Source organism: Capricornis sumatraensis, chromosome 15, assembly GCF_032405125.1.
Source record: "Capricornis sumatraensis isolate serow.1 chromosome 15, serow.2, whole genome shotgun sequence".
Taxonomy (NCBI): Eukaryota; Metazoa; Chordata; class Mammalia; order Artiodactyla; family Bovidae; genus Capricornis; species Capricornis sumatraensis.
The window spans coordinates 70,955,676-70,976,131 of NC_091083.1; the positions used below are offsets into that span (position 1 = coordinate 70,955,676).

At 49.5% G+C, this 20,456-nt stretch overlaps 1 protein-coding gene across 1 annotated transcript in view; it reads left to right on the top strand.

Moving 5' to 3' along the window:
- The window catches only part of PPP1R16B (protein phosphatase 1 regulatory subunit 16B), a 75,350-nt gene that overhangs the window by 37,541 nt on the left and 17,353 nt on the right, over positions 1–20,456 (top strand). The window contains exon 2 of the mRNA XM_068987490.1: positions 19,294–19,364. Within this exon, the coding sequence (XP_068843591.1) occupies positions 19,294–19,364 (71 nt within the window). The remainder of the gene's footprint in view (positions 1–19,293; positions 19,365–20,456) is intronic.

A 20,456-nucleotide genomic window follows, 5' to 3' on the forward strand; every position in this document is an offset into this window, starting at 1 on the left:
GCCAGGGAATATTCGTGGTGCTGGGGTGGAGCCGGGAGGAAGAGACACTGGGTGTTTCTGGAGCATGGGAGACACGGGAAGGAATGGGGAGACAGGAGATGGAGCATCAGGATCACTGGAGGCAAGTGTGAAACCGCTGAGCGCCCGGGCTTCCCCTAGAACTCCTGATTCAGTTTTTCTGAGGTAGAGTCACAGGATTTGCGCTTCTCGCAAATTCCCAGGTGCTGCTGCCACCACTGGGACCACACAGTGAGAATCACTGGGCTGGCTCCTGACAGTGTGGAGGCCATGGGCAGCCGTGAGAGGTTGTTTTTTTTTTGAGCGTGAGAGAAGCACATTCAGGTCTGTGATTTAGGAAACTGTGCAGCCGCTGTCTCCTCTCCCCTCTCTCTCCAGCCAGGTCATGGGTACCCTCAGCCCAGGAAGGTGCCTCAACACCTGCTCCCAACCTCACACAACAGAGAAGATGCGGTTGTGCCTCCAGAACGAGACAGAGACCCAGGTGACGTCTGACGTGTTTTCAGCCCTGTGGGTGGAAATAGAAACTCTTAGTCAGCTGTAGGGTTTACTGAAGAATTTCCCTGGTTAACAGAAATTTGACTGATGGGGAGGGGAGAGGGCACAGATTCTAGGGCACCTTGGAGGCCTGGGCTGGTGGCTCTGTGGTTCCTGCTCAGGGCCTCTCATGAGGTTGTAGTCAGCATGTCACCCAGATGCCCATCATCTGAGGGCTTGACTGGGGCTTGAGACTCTGATTCCACGATGGCTGCAACGTGGCTGTTGGCAGGAGGCCTCAGCATCTCATGATGAGGTCTTTCCAAGGCTGACTAAGTTGTCCTCACAGCATGGCAACTCCTTCTCCAGAGCGAGTGGCCCAGGGAGCGAGATGGAGCCTGCGGTGTCTGCTGTGACCCACCCTCGCAGGGCGCATGCCCTCCTGTGATGACACATGGCAGTCGGTCCCCTTCTGTGTCTGAGGCACCTGCACAAGCGTGGGAACCTTAGGAGGAAGCCATGCGTCCTGGGGACTGGATGCCGCAGCCACAATGCCCTTTGTCTCCACCTCGTGTCAGCCCACAAGACCTCCACAGGTGCCCACCACCTGGAGCCACCATTTGGTGGCTTGAAGACTGGGCTCCACGTTCCCGTGGGATGACTGTTGAGAAGGGGCAGAGCCAACTAGCTAAATCCTCCTCCTCCTGTTATTATAATGCCAGTAATAATCTACTCTGGAGCTTTCCTGGTGGCTTAGACCACCAGGGAAGAATCTGCCTGCAATGAAGGAGACCCGGGTTCGATCCCTGGGTGAGATCCCTGGGTCAGGAAGATGCCCCTGGAGAAGGGAATGACAACCCACTCCAGTATTCTTGCCTGGAGAATTCCATGGACAGAGCAGCCTGGTGGGCATAGTCCATGGAGTCGCAAAGTCAGGACACAACTGAGCAACTAACACACACACACACACACACACACACACACACATCTATCTACTCCATAATCTCTCTCTCAGATAGCCTCATGAGGTTATAACTCCTCTTTTACAGATGAGGAAAACTGAGGCTCAGATGGAGGCGGTGACATCCCTGAGGTCAGATCGCTGGGAAACAGGGTCTGGATTCTTAGCTGCTCCACCTGTGTTTTCATGGCAGGGGCAATGGGCTTAGGTGGATTTCCTGTCCCTCAGTGGGACATTTCCGTGGCCTCTGTCCAGTGTGGGAGTGAAGGTAGCAAAGGACAGCCCTTTTATCTGTCTGGCTTAGAGCCTGGTTCTGGGTGTGGTGGCAGAACAGGAAACAGAATAATGCTCTGGGCTATAGAACTCCCAGCTCTTGGACCTGGGATCGGATCTAGCTCTGAGACATGAAACCAACATGGCGGAGCAAGCCCAGAGCTCAAGTGTGGGGCTACTGGAGTCTCTTATCAGATGAGCGGCTTGGGGCAAGTTAATGACGCTCATGTGCCTCAGTTGTACAATATTAATAGAATCTATCAGAGAGGCTGTCACCCTCTTGCCCAGGCCAGTGATAGGGCTTCAGTGAGCTAACTCCTGCACAGTGCTAGGCATGCAGTGAGTATAAACTCCTGTTAATCACTGACTTGTTAGAAACTGATGTAGCTTCTTTCCACATCTGGCTGAGTCCTGGGGTCCAGAGGGTTGAAGCCAGTGCCTGTTTGTCTATTGCTGGGAACATCAGCAAATGATCCCCAAGTCCTGAGCACATTCGCAGCAAACGACTCCCAAGTCTTACACTTAACTGCCTCCAGCAGCTGTGCTGGTCCTTCCCCAGCCAGGCCTTGCTTAAAGCAGTGGATTCTAGAAGCTCTGGAAAACCTGCAGACTCGCTCCCCTCCTGGCCCAGGCAGCTCCTCTCAATAAGAGAGTGGATTTTTCCATTTCCTGCAGCAGAAATGCTCCTGTTGCCCCCACCCCCACCACTGGCCCATCCAACCACCCTGGTTTCTGCACCTGAGAGGGCAGAAGGTAGGGATCTCGACATCACAGGAGGCAGTGCAGCAGGAGGGGAGAGTCCTAGGGACCGGGCAGCCCCAGGGCAGGTGGGCCTGATGGCGGGCAGCATCCTTATTAGGACTCAGGCATCTCTGTTCTGATGTGACAAGGGAGAGAGTGTGTATCAGAAGCGACAAAACCGAACACCAGCAAATCAAACCCCGCAGCCGGCAAACAGGAAACAGGGTCTGGATAAAAATACCATCTTTTTTGCAGCTGCACCCTCCACCATGCAGGTTTCAGAAGGTCACGCTCTTGGCAGGAAATGCTTTTGGGGCTGGGGGTGGTGAGATGGTGAGTGAACAGCTGGCTCTTGGGGGCTGGTGCCCCCTTCATTCCTTGGCAGGTGAAGACATTGAACCTAATCCACTCATGCCGCTCCTGGCCATGACCTTGGACCTCCTGGTCCACCTTGGACATTCACTGATTTCTTCCTCTTCTACCTGAGGCTTTTATCATGAGAATTAAACGACTGTGGTTTTCAACATGCTTTGTTAGCGGAAAAGCGCGGCGCCAGAGATCAGCAAACTTTTTTTCTGCATAGGGCCAGATAAGAAATATTGTAGGTTCTGTGGGTGGTACAGTCTGTTACTACAGAAAAAGCAGCCGTAGACAATATACCAATATACAGAGTGTGTCTTTCAATTGCATTTCTCTCACGGACACTGATATTTGACTATCATGTAATTTTTCTGTCACAAAATATTATTCCTTTTTGATTTTCCCCCCACTATTAAAAAAGTACAGAAAGCATTCTTCAGTTCAGTTCAGTTCAGTCTCTCACTCTTTGCGACCCCGTGAATCGCAGCAAGCCAGGCCTCCCTATCCATCACCAACTCCCAGAGTTCACTCAGACTCACGTCCATTGAGTCAATGATGCCATCCAGCCATCTCATCCTCTGTCGTCCCCTTCTCCTCCTGCACCCAATCTCTCCCAGCATCAGAGTCTTTTCCAATGAGTCAGTTCTTCACATGAGGTGGCCAAAGTACTGGAGTTTCAGCTTCAGCATCATTCCCTCCAAAGAAATCCCAGGGCTGATCTCCTTCAGAATGGACTGGTTGGATCTCCTTGCAGTCCAAGGGACTCTCAAGAGTCTTCTCCAACACCACAGTTCAAAAGCATCAATTCTTCGGCGCTCAGCTTTCTTCACAGAGCAACTCTCACATCCATACATGACCACAGGAAAAACCATAGCCTTGACTAGATGGACCTTAGTTGGCAAAGTAATGTCTCTGCTTTTTAATATGCTATCTAGGTTGGTCATAAGTTTCCTTCCAAGAATAAGCATCTTTTAATTTCATGGCTGCACATACAAGCAATTCATAGTAGCAAGATTTGGCCATTGGACCATAGTTTGCCTACTTTGCGATACCAACAAAAGGGTTATTATTATTGTTGTTTGCTATGTAACTTCCTACCCAACATAAGAATCCTGGCTTCAGCATTTCCTTCATGGGGTCAACCAGCTTGAGACCTCATTTCTGCCCTAGAGACTCTTAGCAGAAATATATTTCTTACCATTTGGCTACCATTCTGTGTATGGATTTTGTTTTATAGTGAAAACAGAAAATCCTGATTATAAAGGTAATCTATACATAGTTTTAAGTGTTTGGAAAATTCTGGCAACCATAAAATAAGTCACTGATAGCCACAGTTAAAATCTTAATTTTTATTTCCAGTGAGACGTGTGTTTCTGTGTGGACACAATGCGGTTTTTCCTTTCCAGTTGAGATTGCGTTGAATGTATAGTTTTGGTTCTCTGTTTTTCCATTCTGTGTTATATATCAAGCGTTTTCCTATGTCATTAAAAATTCCTCTAAGATACCAGCTGTGGAATATTCCATTATATGGATGTTCCGTATTTTATCTAAGCTGTCTCAAATTGTTTAGACATTTGGGTTGCTTCCAATATTTCTCAATTTTAAGCAGTGTATATAGACAAAGCTGTTGTAAATATCCTTGTCAATACGTCTTTGCCCCTCACCCCCTACCTGATCATTTCTTTGGGGTGTGTATGTGCTGAAGATTCCTAGCAAAAATTGTGGTTTTGACTTCTTTACTGACAATTTGTGTTGCACTGAATTTTGCTTTACCGATTATGATTTCAAAAGGTTTCCTAACTGATAACAACTTCCCTTTTCCCCCGTCACCGCTAGCCCCGGACAACCACTGATCTGTTTTCTGTTTATTATTTCCTTTTGAAGTATTTTTTTAAAAATCGCCCTGAAGTTGATTGCCTCCTCTTCTTGCCCTGAATTCTATTCCACATCTCAGTGGTGTCTCCACCCCCACTTTCCTTGTGTTTGCGTTTGTTGGTTTTATATTTGAGCATCCCTTTATTTTCAGACTGTTATTTTGTTGAGTTGTATCTCTGGTTAGCAGCCCATAATCAAACGTTTTTCTTTTTGGCAATGGAATCTTCACGGCTTTATCGGGAGAATAAATGATTTTGCTTATTGTTGTAAGAGGTTTACATTTTGGTCATCTTATTTCAGGCTTTGTGGCATTTATGTTCCTATGTTATTTCTTTCATTTTGTGACTTTCATGAATACCATGGTTTTTTTTTTTGTGTGTGTGTTTATCTTTTCCATTGATCTGGAATATATAAATCCTGATGTTAATTTCTCTGGTGGTTACCTTTAACATGTTCAAAACTCTTGTATAATTTCCTTGGCCAGACAGGCAGAAGGAAGCCCAGACTGGGATTTGTTCCTGTCTTGTGTAACTCTGTGTTGAGGGAAGAAAGCAAGACCCAGCATCTTCAAGAGAAAATGTAGGAGCTGGGCAGACAGGCATAGTGGGTGGTATGGACAGCAGAGGAAACCAGCTGGAAGGTTCAAAGTGGACAGGTGGGAGCTGGAGGAATTTCCCCCTTCACAGGCAATTAGTTTTCTCTACCTAAATATTGATAGGCGTGGATTTTGGTTTTAATTATATTTGGGTGAGGATCTTTTATAACTAGTTATGCAAGAACCACCAGTTGGACCTAGAATTGCCCAGACCAGAACTGAGTTCCCTGGTGGCTCAGTGGTAAAGAGTCTGCCTGCAGTGCAGCAGCTATAGGAAATTCAGGCTCTACCCCTGGATCAGGAAGATGCCCTGGAGGAGGAAATGGCAACCCACTCCAGTATTCTTGCCTGGAGAATCCCGTGGACAGAGGAGCCTGGTGGACTACAGTCCCTACGGTAGCAAAGAGTCCGACATGGCTGAAGCGACTTAGCATACACATGCACTTAATTAGCTAAGTGAGCTTGGGCAAATCAGTTTTCTTTTGAATCAGCTGATAATAGCACCTAAGTTATCGGGTTGTTGTGGAAATGAACTGGGATGAGACATTTAATGACTCTGCATAGTGCCTCACACGTGAAAAATGTCCAATAAATGCTTGTATTATGATGGCTGTGAAGCCATTTTAGTGTTTATGTGTATGCAGCTCCCACCCGGAGGACTGGAAATATTTTTATCTGTTGCTTGCCTGGAGATATGAAACAATTGGGCCATTTAAAAAAATTGAGGAAAGAGAAGTGAGGTGAGAGAGACGGAGTTGGGGGATCAACAGGTATTCAAGAAGAGGCAGCGGCAGGGCATCTGGGGAGAGAGGGGAATTAGGAGCAAAGCGAGTACCTTGGAGAGTTCCCGGGTGGCCAGGCTCTGCGGGGCAGAAGGGAGATCAGGTTCTTGGGTCTGCAGAGGGAGGTGCTTCGCGAATTATGGAAGCAAAATTAGTGAAGAACGGGGACTTAGTACAGTTGAAGTCTGATGTGTTCATGAATACAATGGGGATGTTCAGAGTCGTGCTTCTGGACCAACAGTGTCCTTGCCTTGAGTCCCTGAGACCAAGTACGGCAGGTGTGTGGGTGGGGAGGGGCTTGGTAAGATGCCTATAACAGAGGGAGCTGACGAGGGGAGAGAGAGAGAGGAATGCGTACACAGGCAAGGTCTCTGCAGCTTTGGTGGAGAGACCTTGCAGACCCACGTCCTCTCCTCAGCAGATGAGTTAGCTCTCCCTCCCTTGGAGGAAATCTAGTACATAAATATCTGCTCCTGCATAATGAAGTGATTCCTCTCCCGCCCCTACACTTCACAAAGACTATGCATTTTTCCAAAGGATTAGCTGCAGCTTATTTTGTATATCGGCTTCCCTGGTTTCTTTTTATTTGTTTGCTTATTCACGTCATCTGTATTCTTTTCGAACAGTTGTAGTTTCACAGCAAAATGGAGGGAAGGTACAGAGATTTTCCATACACGCCCCCCACCACCTCCGGCCCCACATGTTATTATCAACAGCAGCCACCACAGTGGCACATGTGTTACCACTGAGGAACTTACACTGATAATGTCATACTCATCCAAAGACCATAGTTTCCATTAGGGTTCTCTCTGGTGTTGTACCTTCTATGGGTTTGGACAAATGTATGTAATGACACGTATCCATCCTTAAGGTATCATTCAGAGTATTTTCCGTGCCCCCCACCCCAAATCCTCTGTGCTCTGCCTCTTCAAGCCTTCCCCCTCCCCAACTCCTGGTAACTAACAACCGATCATCTTACTATCTCCAATGTTGTTTTTCCAGAATGTCATATAGTTAGAATCATATAGTATGTAGCCTTTTGCTTTCACTTAGTAATATGCATTTAAACTTGATAGATTATTTCTTTTTAGCATTGCGTAATATGCCATTGTCTGCATGTCTCAGAGTTTACCACTTACCTACGGAGGGACATCTCAGTTACTTCCCAGTTTCGGTGATGATGAATAAAGCTTCTATAAGTGTCTGTATGCAGGTTTCTGTGTGGACATAGTTTTCAACTCCTCTGGGTAGATACCAAAGAGTGAGATTGTTGGGTTGTACGGTAAGAGTATGTTTAGTTTTATAAGAAACCACTGAAAGTAGCTATATTATTTTGCATTCCTACCAGCAATGGATAAGAGTTGTTTATATGTATGAGGGTCTATTTCTGAGCTTTATATACTGTCCCATTGATCTATTTGTTTATTATTTCACCAATACCATACTGCTTTGATTACTATAGCTTTACACTAAGTTTTGAAGTCTGTTAGTATCAGTCCTCTAACTTTATTTCACTCCTTAAATATCTTTTTTTAAGTTTTAAAAAAATTTATTTATTTTTAATTGGAGGATAATTGCTTTACAGTATTATGTTGGTTTCGGTCATACATTAACATGAATCAGCCATAGGTATACATATGTCCCTTCCCTCTTGATATTTGTTGACTATTCTGGGTCTTTGGCCTCTCCGTATAAACATTAGAATCAGTTTGTCAATGTTCATAGAGTGATTTGCTGTGTTTTTGATTGGGATTGTATTGATTCTATAGCTCAAACTGGGATGAACTGACTTGTTGATAGTATGAAGTCTTCTTATCCATGAAAATAGAATCTCTCTCCTTTGATTGAATTTTTCTTTGACTTCATCTGAGTTTTGTAGTTTTCCTCACATAGATCTTGTTCTTATTTTGTTACATTTCCCCGATCACTTCAGTTTTATTTTCTTTAGAAGAAGACCAGAACTTTTATTTGTTCATTCTGTCTATGAATATTTATCGAGCTTTTACTCTAGGTGCTAGATATCCCAGATAAAAAGTCAGGCAAGATTTTCCCACGAGGAGCTTATAGTCCGAAGGGTCTGAAATAATTTTCCTGGCACCCTCCTAATGCTAGATACAAATTACTTATTTCCAGAGGCATCTGGATAGTTGACATGAGTCTCAGTCAACAGCTGCCCAGCTCAGCCGTGTGCCCTGGGCATGGGGGTTCTAGAAGGGAGAAAATTAGAGCTTCATGTCGGCGCATCCTTGGCGCTCATGTCCTCGTGATCATTTGGGTATCAGAGATGCTAAGAGAGAAACTGACTTCTTTGTTTAGGCCAAGGGATGAAGATTTTGAGACGGAAAGGTCTCTGGGCCAGCCTGGGAGCATTGATTGGAGAACAAAGCATGAAATAACCCGAGAGATGCTCCGGCCAGTTCTGCGGCTTGGTTAGATGCCAGGCAGGCTCCTCTGACTCTCATAACCATCACATATTGACCAGGAATCTATGCCACAGTGGCTAGAAAGTTTGTGGTTTGTACTTCTCCATTCCTCCAGAGTTGACAGTCTAGAAAAGACAGAGGCAGATTCATACGCAACTACATTATGGTGTTAAGTGTTCTTGTGGAGGGACCTGAGAAAACACCCGAGAAGGGTACTGGCCCAGCCTGGGGTGACTTCATGGAGGAAGCGACGTGTAAGTTGAGACATTTACACGGACGCCTGGTTAAGGTTTAACTCTGGTGGTCCAGTGGCTATGACTCTGTGCTCCCAATGCAGGGGACCCAGGTTCGATCCCTGGTCATGGATCCGTGCCCCTCCACATGCCGCAACTAAAAGTTTGCATGCAACTATGATGATCCCACACACCGCTATGAAGATCAAAGATCCCATGTGATGCAGCCAAATAAATAAATAATAATAAAGTAAGAATTAACCAGGTAAAGTGAAGGCAGAGAAAGAGGGAATAGTGTATGAGAAGGCTCGCAGATGCAAGAGAGGGACAGTGTGGTGCCTTGGTGGTCCTGAAACGGTCCATGGTGGCAGGGATGGATGATGCCAAGAAAGGTGGGCAGAAACCAGATCACTTAGGGTCCAAGTGGCCAGTGGCTTCCTCCTTCCTCCCCTTTCCATTAAGTAAGGATTGAATACCTATTGTGTGCTATCCTCAGCACATGGGTACAGCAATGAACTGGACAGATGCTGTAGTGACCTCTCAGAACTCCCAGGCTGGTAGGGAAATGAGTTTGTAGCGTGATGCTCCAGGCCAGCGTAGACCCCTTTGCTCTCCTTTTAAAATGGAGATATTGAGACTTCCCTCGGGGTTCAGTATTTAAGAATCCACCTTGCAATGCAGGGCATGGAGATTTGATTCCTGGTGGGAGGACTAATCTCACATGCCACGAGGCAGCTCAGCTCAAGTGTTGCAGTGAAGACCCAACACAGACAAAAAAGAAAAAGAAAATTGAGGTAGCATTCACATACTACAAAATTCCCTCTTTAAAGTATGCAGTTTGTGGTCTTTATTGCATTCACATTCAAGGTTGTATAACATTCAAGGTTGTATAACAATTACCACTATCTATTAATAGTTCCAGAGAAGTTTCATCAAAAGGACACCCTGTACTCATAAGCAGTCATTCCTCATTCCCTGCTCCCTTTAGCTCCTAACAACCACTAATCTACTTTCTATCTTTATGGGCTTACCTATTCTGGACACTTGCTATAAATGGAATCACACAATATGTGATCTTTCTTTACTGGCCTCTTTCACTTAGCATGATATTTTCAAGAAACATCCGTGGTGTAGCCCGTGTCAGCACTTCATTCCTCTTTGTGGCTACATAATATTCCATGGTATGACTATACCACATTTTATTTATCCATTTCTCCACTGATGAACATTTGGCTTGTTTCCACTTTGGGGCTATTGTAAATAATGTAAATAAACATCGAGATACTAGTTTTTGTGTGGACATATATGTTCATTCCTCTTGCGTCTATAGCTAAGAGTGGAATCGCTGGGTTATATGGTAAACCTATATTTATATTGGGAGAAACTGCCAGTTTTCCCACAGCAGTGCCCCGTTTTACATTCCTGCCAGCAGTGAACGAGGGTTCCACGTCCTCACATCCTCACCAACACTGGTTATTGTCCGGCCTCCTCCTCTACTCACATGGGCCCTGGAGTGGGGGTTCCCAGGGAAGAACAAGGGCTGGCTCCTGGGGCCTGGGCCTGGGACTGTGACTTTGAGGGAAACCCAGGTCTTCCTTGCCCATCCTTCACCTTGGCTGAGTCATGGCCCAGGATCCTGGGGTGAACTTCCTGCTGCTGGGATGGGAGGCACCAGCCCCTGCAGAAGCCACCATTAGACTTGACTCCACCCCCGGCCCAAGGCGGCTGGGCTCCCCTGAAAGCAGCTATTTCTGGCTCTTTCTGCTCTGAAGAGGAGCAGTGGTGGGCGGAAGGGTTGAAGTTGCTCAGTGGAACGACTGGGGAGGAGAGGAAAGAGACTGCTTCCTGAGAATGCTGGCCCTTCAGGCAGGGTCAGAGCAGCACACTGGGCCCCCTGCAGCCCTGCCAGCACCCTGGGGTGGGGGGGTCGGTGCTGCAGAGGGGGGAAGGGGGCCCAAGGACCAGCACCCTGGGGTGGGGGGGTTGGTGCTGCAGAGCGGGGAAGGGGGCCCAAGGATCTGGTTTGACCAGACTGCTGGTGCTGGATCCCATGAGACTGAGCAAAGCAGACCTGGGGCGTGAGGAAGGAAACGAAGTGTGACCAGTGGGGGCATGATTTTCCATGGAGGTGGTGCAGCCTAGTGGGTGGGGTGCAGCAGCTGGAGGCAGGCCCTGAGGACGCTTGGGGTGGGGCGCATCAAGGGAGGGGTAGGATGGAGAATGCATCAAGGGAGAGGTAGAGTCTGCCAGGAATGGAGATGCAGGAGGAAGACCAACAGAGGAGGTGGTGGTGCTCAGGGTCCGCCCCGAAGTCCCCAGTCCTCTGCCGTGGGACCTCGGGCTAAGTGTTAACCTCCTGCCCCACAGTCCTCACCTGCAAACTGCTCTAAAGAGAAGGTTCGGGGATGACGGTTAATGATCATCCTCTTTATTATCATGTACTGAATGCTGAACTGTTGGTAACAGTCTTGACCTTTCCTCCAGCTTTCTGTCATCTCTGTGGCTCTCTTCATGCTCACATCTGCATCCATCTGGCACATCTCTTGGCTGCCCACCTTCCCTTCCCCAGGTCCTTGTTTGGCATGATTTTAGGAAAATGGTTAAGCAGCCTTTGGAGACAGTCAGAATCTGGGAGTGAAAATCTCAGCTCTGCCATTCCTAGATACGTGCCCTTCGGCAAGTCATTTTCACGAGCTCAAGCCCGAGCCTCGGTTTTCCCACCTGTAAACTGGGGTGATAATGGCAGGCAGTTAATTGATAATAGCAGGTCACTGGTCGTCATAAGTGGATTTATGGAGTTGATAGATGTAAATGGAGGACTAACGAATTTGATAGACATAAAGTACCTAAGATAGTGCCTGTAACACAGTCAATGCTGAATTATAGAAAGAACACCAAATGTGTAGGGTAGACTAAGAGTGAGGACTGAGATCGGGGCAGAAGGGTCATGATGGGTGTCTGGTACCTGGGCTGGGAGTGGGCTGCTGGTCAACTCCCAGGTCTGGCTGCACCGCCACTGGAGGCTCAAGGAGGGGTGTCTCCTGTTGCATGTCTGTGCAAAATCCATGCTTGTTGCTTTTCAGTCCTTAAGTCACACTCTTTGTGTTGTGTCTGTGGGACTATGTGTATGTCCCCAGCGGGAGACCATGCCCCACAGTCCCATGGCCCCTGGAATGAGGAGCTGTAACAAGGAGCTCCGTGGACCCCCAGAGCCGTCCACTCTCCTCTCATTCCTTCCTACCTTTGCTCCTTCACATGATAGATTGTTTAAACTTTTAATAAAAATTGTACATATTTACGGTGTACAACATGCCGTTTATCTATCTACCTTTATATATAGAGAGAGAAACGGTTAGTACAGCTAAGCTAAGTAACACATCCATCTCCTCGGTCTCTCGCTCTCTTGAGTCGCCAAGTCATGTCCAACTCTTGCAACCCCAAGGACCGCAGCCTGCCAGGCTCCTCTGTCTGTGGAGTTCTCCCGGCAAGAATACTGGAGGGGATGGCCATTTCCTTCTCCAGTCTCCTCGTATAGGTTACGTTTTTGGGGAGATGTTGCAGACGGTACACAGTTGCCATCATGTAGGATGGCTGCATCTAGAGCTCCAGTGGGCAGCGTGGTGATCATAGCTAATAACGATGCTGCACTCAGTACTAGACATTTACTGAGACAGTAGGTTTTAGGTGTTCGCACTACAGTGGATATTTCTTGAGCCCCTGCTCTGAGCCAGGCTCCATTCTGGACACTGGGGACACCAATCAGTGGGGGATCCCTGCCCTCATGGAGTCTAAAAAGACTAAACATATAACTATATAATTAATATCTGCTCACTAATGACCCTGTAAGTATTGGTTGCAGTAGGTACTACTGCAAAGCAGAAATGCAAATGTCCAGGATACTATGGGAGAGAATAACTCAGGCAACGTGACTGAGATTGGGGTGATCTCAGAAGGCCTCTTGGAGGAGGTGACATTTCAGCTGGAATCAGAAGGATGAAGAGGAGTTTGCTGGGTCAAGTCAGGGACGAAAGAGGGTTCCAGGTGCAGAAAGCCCTGTGTAAAGGCCTTGAGGAACTCACTTTTTGTCTTGCTTTAAGAAATGGAAGAAGCCAGTGTGACTGAATTGGTGAGGGATTCAGGGAGGAGGTGCGGGTGGGATAAAGTGGGGGTGGAAAGGGGCAGAAACTAGATCACGCAGCGCCTAGGAGGCAGTGGGAGGATGAGGCTTCGTTGCTGGGTGCTGGGCAGGAAAGGAAGCGAGATGCAAAGGGAGGAGGGCCTGGTGAGTGGGTGTCCCGCGAACATGATTGTGGAAGTCATGTGGCCAGGCGGCAGCAGCTCAGCCCCAGGGCACCCCCGGCAGATGTAGATTGTCCAAGGTCCATCCATCCAGTGGGCAGATACCTCTTGCCTTGCTGTCCCCCACAGCCCAAGACAGGAGCCACAGCTGTGGTTGCATGTCACTGACCAGCCCGAGGTCAGGCAGTCTGCTCGATGGGGCAGAGTGGGTCAGGTGGCAAAGAAAACACAAGCTTGTCAGCAGTGATTTCTCCCTACAAAGGCAGCCGCCACCAGCTTCCTGCCGAGATGGGCCGGTTCAGCCTTGCTCGCTACAGCTGGAGACAGAGGGGAGCAGATGGCCCTGCTTGGCCCAGATTCCAGCCAGATTGCCAGGGAGGTGTGGGCGGAGCGACGGGGTTGGTGCCAGGCACAGGAATACAGGAGGGGAGGGCGAGAGCCATCTCTTTACCATCTTAGTGGGGTCTTGCCTATTTGGGCTGGGGGGGTGGCGGGGACATTGGCTGTGGCCTTACTTGTGGTCCTTGAACCAGCAGATGCTCAGAGTCCCCTGGAGAGAGAAGGTCATTGTCTTTTAAGACCAGGTCAGGGGCTTTTGAGAAATGCAAGATATTCACGGTTACATTTCCAGCACCCAGCACAGAGTAGGACCAAGCAGGAACTCAGTGGTTGTTGTTGTTGTTGTTTTTAATATAAATGATAGTAGTAGCTCTCAGGGGTTCTTAATTAACCCACATGGCATCCCCACAAAGGAGATGCTGTTGTGCTCCCCATTTTACAGATGAGAACACTGATGCCCAGAGAAAGAGGAATAACTTGCCTAAAGTCACAGCTGAGTAAATGCATGGGGACTCTTGGGTCATGTGGACAAACTGATGGGCAAGCCTGGTGTTTGTTGGGGCTGTGGAGGCAAGGAGCAGACGGCGGGGAGGGGTGGGTGACCAGGAGAAGTGGTGGGCGTGCCCAGCTGGAGAGGAGCACGTGCCCTTCTTGCCTTTGTTCTTTCTGAGCCCCCACCAACCCCTCAGATCCGCCTAAGCCAGCTACCTCTATTGTGCAAGGTGCTCAGAGAGCAAGAGCCTCGAGAGCTAGGGATATAGGATGGCTAGGTCCAGTTGAGCAGGCTGCACACTGCACAACTTCAGAGCAAGCCATTCCCATAGACTCTGATGAAAATAGCAAGATGGTAGCCCTGTAGGCAAGTCCACACCATGCAGGACCGTGAAGACCAGGGTCAGCAGGTCTTTTCTGTAAAAAGCCTGATAGTAAAAGTAAATATTTTAGGTTGTCCAGGCCGTACGTCTCTGTTGTAACTAATCAACTGTGGTGTTGTAGGGTAAAAACAGTCACAGGCAATATGCAAATGAATGAGTGCAGATGTGTTCCAAGAAATTTTTATTTATCGGAGCAGGCTGCCTGCCAGATACAGCCTATGGGCTGTAGTTTGCTGACCCAGTGAAGGCCGAGGAAGAATTCTGAACGCGATTCTCTTCTGTATTATTTTATTTATTTAGACTGTGCTGGGCCTTTGTTGCTGCGTTGTGGTGAGCAGGGCCTACCGTCTAGTTTCTTTGTGTGGGCTTCTCATCGCTGAGGCTTCTCTTGTTGTGGAGCACGAACTCTAGGGCGCACCGGCTTCAGTAGCGGTGGTGTCTGGGCCCGGTAGTTGCAGTTCCTGGGCTCTGGAGCACAGGCCCAGCAGTTGTGGTGCACGGGCTCCGTTGCTCCACGGCATGTGGGATCTTCCTGGACCAGGAATTCAAACTTCGTCTCCTGCATTGGCAGACAGATTCTTTACCATGGAGCCCCCAGGGAAGCCCTGAACTCTAGTCTAAGAGCAATGTGGAGCCAGGAGAGAGTTTTAAGTAGGGAGTGAGAGGAAGCGACTTTGTGTTTAACTTGTCCCTTGAGATGTCTCTCTATGCCCCATGGGGACTGCGGTATTTCTGCTGTCCTGGCTGTAGATCTCTGAGCCCCTCTGTCTGCAAGAAGAGGCTTGGGCTGGGACTCAAGGGCCTCTGATGCTTACAGAGCAGATGTCACTGTGGCCACGCTCCCATCCCCCTCCTCCCCACACCAGCCTTTAGCCCAGCTCTGAATACTCCAGCACTGCTGGTCGCCACGCCTGGCCCCGGGGGCAGAAAAGAGCAGTCTTGTGGTCAAGAGTCTGGGCGTAGAAATCAGAGAGTCTGATTTCCTCTACTCAGTCTTGTGTGGCGGTGAGCTGTACTTCCCTGACCCTCTGTCTCCTTTTCTCCATAGGAGGAATGATTAGACATGAACCCATCAAACAAAGCAGTTCTGCTTCGACCCAGGTGCATAGGAGGGGCTCAGTAAAAAGACAGTGTTGATAGAGGAATAATTTTTTAACATTAAAATTTTTTTATTTATTTTTGGTTGCACTGGGTCTTCATTGCTGCGAGAGGGCTTTCTCTGGTTGCGGTGAGCAGGGGCCTCTGTCTAGTTGCAGTGTGCGGGCTTCTCACTGCGGTGGCTTCTCGTTGCAGAGCACGGGCTCTAGAGTTGTGGACTCGGCAGTGGTGGCACATGAGCTTAGTTGCCCTGTGGCAGTGGAATTTTCCCGGACCAGGGAATCAAACCACATCTCCTGCATTGGCAGGCAGATTCCTAACCACTGGACTACCAGGGAAGTCCAGAAGAATCATTTTATTGTTGAACCCCAGAGGCAGGAAAGCCTTGCTAGGTCCTGGATGGTGGAGTCTTTGCTCCAGTGGGTTGTGTCCAGAACCAGGCTCCAGCTAAAGTATAAGAGAACCAACAGAGAGGGGCCTTGGGTCATGACTGTCGACGGCTCCTTAGAGACGGAGATGACTTGTCCCACCTCTTGGGCTGAAAATAACTGCCCGACATTGGAGTAATGATATGTCTTAGGTTCCCACATCGCACAGAGAACACCCCAATAATTACTGCACACAAAGACTGTTTTTGGCACCTGACGCTTAATTTCTGCCTCAGAGAGTGTCTCCCAGACCGGAAGCCTAGTTCACCAGTCACCCCCAAAGGATTTGAACCCTGGCCTAATGGGAGCAGAACCTTCCAGAACCTTCTGTGATGCACAGGGGCACTGTGGTCACTTCTCTTCCAAAGGCCAGTTGTCAGGCCCAGGACACCCCTTGTGGACAGGCTGGGCCACACTGATCAGTGGCTTTGCCATAGTGTTCTCAACATGGCCTTGAGGCTGAGACCAGTACCGTCCATCCGGGTAGGAAGTCCCCATGGGCCGCGCTGAATACTCCAGATGTGAGCCATTCAGGTCAGCCCTACAGGGTGGTCTGCTGTGCTGAGAGATGGATAAGCTGTGTCCTTGGACTGAGCTAGGAGGTCACCAAGTAAGTCAGGGTCCTGGGAGGGTTGTTGAGGATTAACTGTGTGCCAGACCTCAGCAGTGAGTGCCAGGTCACAGCAGACAGACCCAAAGCCCGCCATGATTACCCAAATAGGTATGTAATTATGGTTGTGATAAGGCTATATATATGAGATATGTAGATGCTGTGGGTGTGCAGAATGGGGGAGTACCTTCATCCGGGAAGTTTTAGCTGAGGTGTAAAGGATGAGGAGTGAGACAGGTGTGTGTGTGTGTATGTATGTGTGTGCGTGTTAGAGATGGAATGCATGGCTGTGGGTGGATGGATGATTGGTGGATAGGTGGATGACTGGATGGATGAATGGATGAGGGTGGGTGGATAGATGGTGGATAGGTGGATGAATGGATGCTGGTGGGTGGGTGGATGGGTGGGTGGATGACTGGATGGATGCATGGATGCAGGTGGGTGATGGATGGTGGATGGGTGGATGAATGAGTGAGGCTAGATGGATGGATGCAGGCAGGCATGGATGACTGAGTTGTCCAGGTAATGGAAACAGGCAGTGCAAAAGCTCAGAGATCAAAGGAGATTTGGTGACTCTGTAGCTGACAAAAGACCATTGTGAAAGGTGTTTGAAATTTAAGAAAAAGACTGGAGAGGCGGGTAGGTTGGGAGTACTGTACAACTGAGCAAACTCCTCTGCCCTAAGAGGAGTTCTCACAGGCCACAGTGTGAATGAATGGGCGACATGGAGGCCTGCAGACAGGGCAGACATCACACAGACCTTCTACACCATCGTCAGGGTTTTACACTTGTTTCCAGAGCTGCAGGGAGCCACAGAAGGGTCTGAGCAGTTGGTGATGCAGTTAATTTCCATGTGTAATGCCCCAAAGCAGCGATGTCCAATAGAACTTTCTGTGAAGATGGGAAATGTTCTATTTGTGCACTTTCTAATATGGTAGCCACCTGTGTTGTTGGGGGCTTCCCTGGTGGCTCAGACAGTAAAGAATCTGGCTGCAATGAGGGAGACCTGGGTTCGATCCTTCGGTCAAGAAGATCCCCTGGAGTAGGAAATGGCAACCCTCCAGTACTCTTGCCTGGAGAATTCCACGGACAGAGGAGCCTGGGGTCGCAAAACAGTCGGACATGACTGAGCAACTAACACTTTTGCTTTGTAGTTGTTGAGTCCTTAAAATGTGGCCAGAATGACTGATGGAAGTGAATTTTGAATTTTTACAAGTTAACATTTGAAAAACCCCAAGAGCTTGCTGTGGCCAGTGGTTCCCTAGTGGACAGGGCAGCTCCAGAGGACCTGAGTGTAAACTATATATAAGCCCTTGTCCCCCTGACCCCTAGCAGTGATGAAATCATCTCGGGCAAGTCTGTGGGAGATGTGTCACCTCTTGCCAGGAAGTTGGGTGGAAACTTCAGCCTCCCCCTCGCAGGGGGGACTGGTCACACTCAGGCCGAGGGTGCTGCTGGGCCTGTGGTTCCTGGATCTGAGCCTAATGAAGACAGCCCCCATCCCATTGAGTTTCCAGAGACCTCATCTCCCTCCCCTGCCTCCTCTGGGGTTGCCCAGCGGATATTCAGCGTGCAGAATGGATGGCCTGCCCTCTACCCTTCACAGTTCACTCGAGTTTGTCCCCCTGACAGCACAGGCAAATCGGCTAGGAAACCACAGTGGCCCTGCCCCAGCGTGTGGGTGGTGGCGTGGAGACACCGCCCCCCATGGGCATTAGGGGGTGCGCACTTCGGCTAGTGTTTTGAGGGAGCCAGACAAGGTGGTGTCTCATATGATAAAAGTATCTTCCTGAAATAAGGGAGACCAGATCCCTGGGTCGGGACGACCCCCACCCCCCACCCCCGGAGAAGAGAATGGCTACCCACTCCAGTATTCTTGCCTGGAGAATCTCATGGACAGAGGAGCCTGGAGGGCTACGGTCCATAGGGTTCATAGGGTCCATAGGGTCCATGGACCATATCCCACCAGGCTTCTCTGACCATGGGGTTGCAAAGAGTCGGACACAACTGAGATACTCACACTTTCAGACTAGGTGGGCATGAGAGGGGCTCTGAGAGGCCAGGGCTGGCCTGCTCCCGCACTTGCAGGACCCTGGCCTCTGTCCCTGGCTTTCTCAGCATCATGAGGGCCTCACACACACAAGCCAGCTTGTGTAGCCAAGTTTCTCCATTGGCTCTGCAAACAGCCATGCTGTGGTCTCCCCTTCAGCCTAGAGGTGCACTTTCTTGCTGCGTGGTCCACCCTTGGGCAGCTGGGTCTAGGGACAAGGCTTGCGCAGGCTCTACATTCGGCCCTGGAGCCATGTGAACAGGGAAGGGTAAGATGGGCCAGAAGGGAAACCATGGGCTTCATCCCACTGGCCTCAGGGACACCTCGCCCTGTGGGGGTGGCCTGGCTGGAGACTGACCAGAGACGGGTAACCTAAAGCGTGGAGGTCTGTGAAGGGTCTTGCAGGGCTGTTGGATTTGCTCATTGGATGTCGGTCTTTCGTTTCCCAAACTCTGAGCTGCACGAAGGCAGAATCCACACCTCTTGCTCCTTGGTGTATCTCACCACTCTTCCCCACGATGGCATACAGTAGGTGCTCAATATGTGCGTACTGCCTTAATGAATGAACTCGCTGATGCCTCCGTGTGCTGTGGTCCACTCTGAGTGGGTAGACTTGAATGTACAGAAGTTGTGCCCGAATGTGTGTGCTGACCCCTGCATCTTTCCCTTTGCACTTGAGTCCAAGATGCGAACTAGGGTTTGAATGGGTAGGGGAGGATAGAGGCAGGAGGTTTGTAAGGAGTAAATAAGACTGATGGTGCCAGGACCTGGAGGACAGTGGGTCTTACCTGGGTCCCCCGCACCCCTGCTCATGGAATGTGTGACAAGACAGTCACCTCTTTCCCCTCTGTTGCAGTGCGCTACTTCCTGAAAAATAAGGTCAGCCCTGATTTGTGCAATGAAGATGGACTCACTGCCCTGCACCAGGTAAGGACCCACTGGGACCCCTGACTCCCTGCTCCCCACCTAGACACATGCCCCATCTCCTCGCTTTTTCTTGCCCAGGACCCTCAGGGAGGAGGGGGAGGGGAGCCGCAGCTGCCACTTCTGAAAGGCTCTTGTCTGCCCGGGAGACGAATGTGTCTGTTACAGACACGCCCACAGAGCCCCGTGCCCACGTGCGTGGCACACACACTGCCTCCGGGGACAGGGAGCCTTTGTCCGCTGCATCCTCACTGCCTGGCAAAGTGTTTGACACACAAAGCAAGTTTGTTCGGAGCTTGACAGTGTATGAAGCACATTTGTTCACATCCACCAAGGCATCCGTCCACCCTGGTGACAGCAGTGATTGACAGGGAGGTTATGGGACCGGCCTAAGGTCACACTGCTTTGGACTCTGGTCAGGAACCATGTGCTGTCATAACACACAGCCTCTTTAGGGCAGTGAGATGGGCCCAGACCCCCACTTGGCTGGGGAGGGGCTGCTCTGGCTGACATTTCTTATCACCTCACGCTGCAGCAGCCCCTTCCCTGGGCCCCAGCATTCAGGCATCATGCCCTGATCCATCCTCCGTGCTGTGGCCGCAGGGATGCTCAGACCCAACATCTGCTGATGTTACTCAGAGCACTCCCGTGTCTTCGCATAACACTAAGGGTAAGGAGCACCCCAGTGTCCCTGCGGAGCCGGCCATGCTGACTGCCAGGCCTTCAGCTACTTGACTTTTTGGTCCCTTGCACACACTCTCTGCTCCCCATTGCATCTCACCCAGTGTTTAGGTGCATGCACAGCTAGAGTCTGAGAGCTGTGCGGTTATATCCTCTGAGCACCTCTGTCATTCCAGCCAGTGAAAGTGGAAGTCTTTCAGTCGTGTCCGACTCTTAATTCTCCAGGCCAGAATACTGGAGTAGATATCCGTTCCCTTCTCCAGGGGATCTTCCCAACCCAGGGATCAAACTCAGGTCTCCTGCATTGCGGGCAGATTCTCTACCAGCTGAGCCACAAGTGAAGCCCAAGAATACTGGAGTGGGTAGCCTACCCCTTTTCCAGTAGATCTTCTAGACCCAGGAATCGAACCGGGG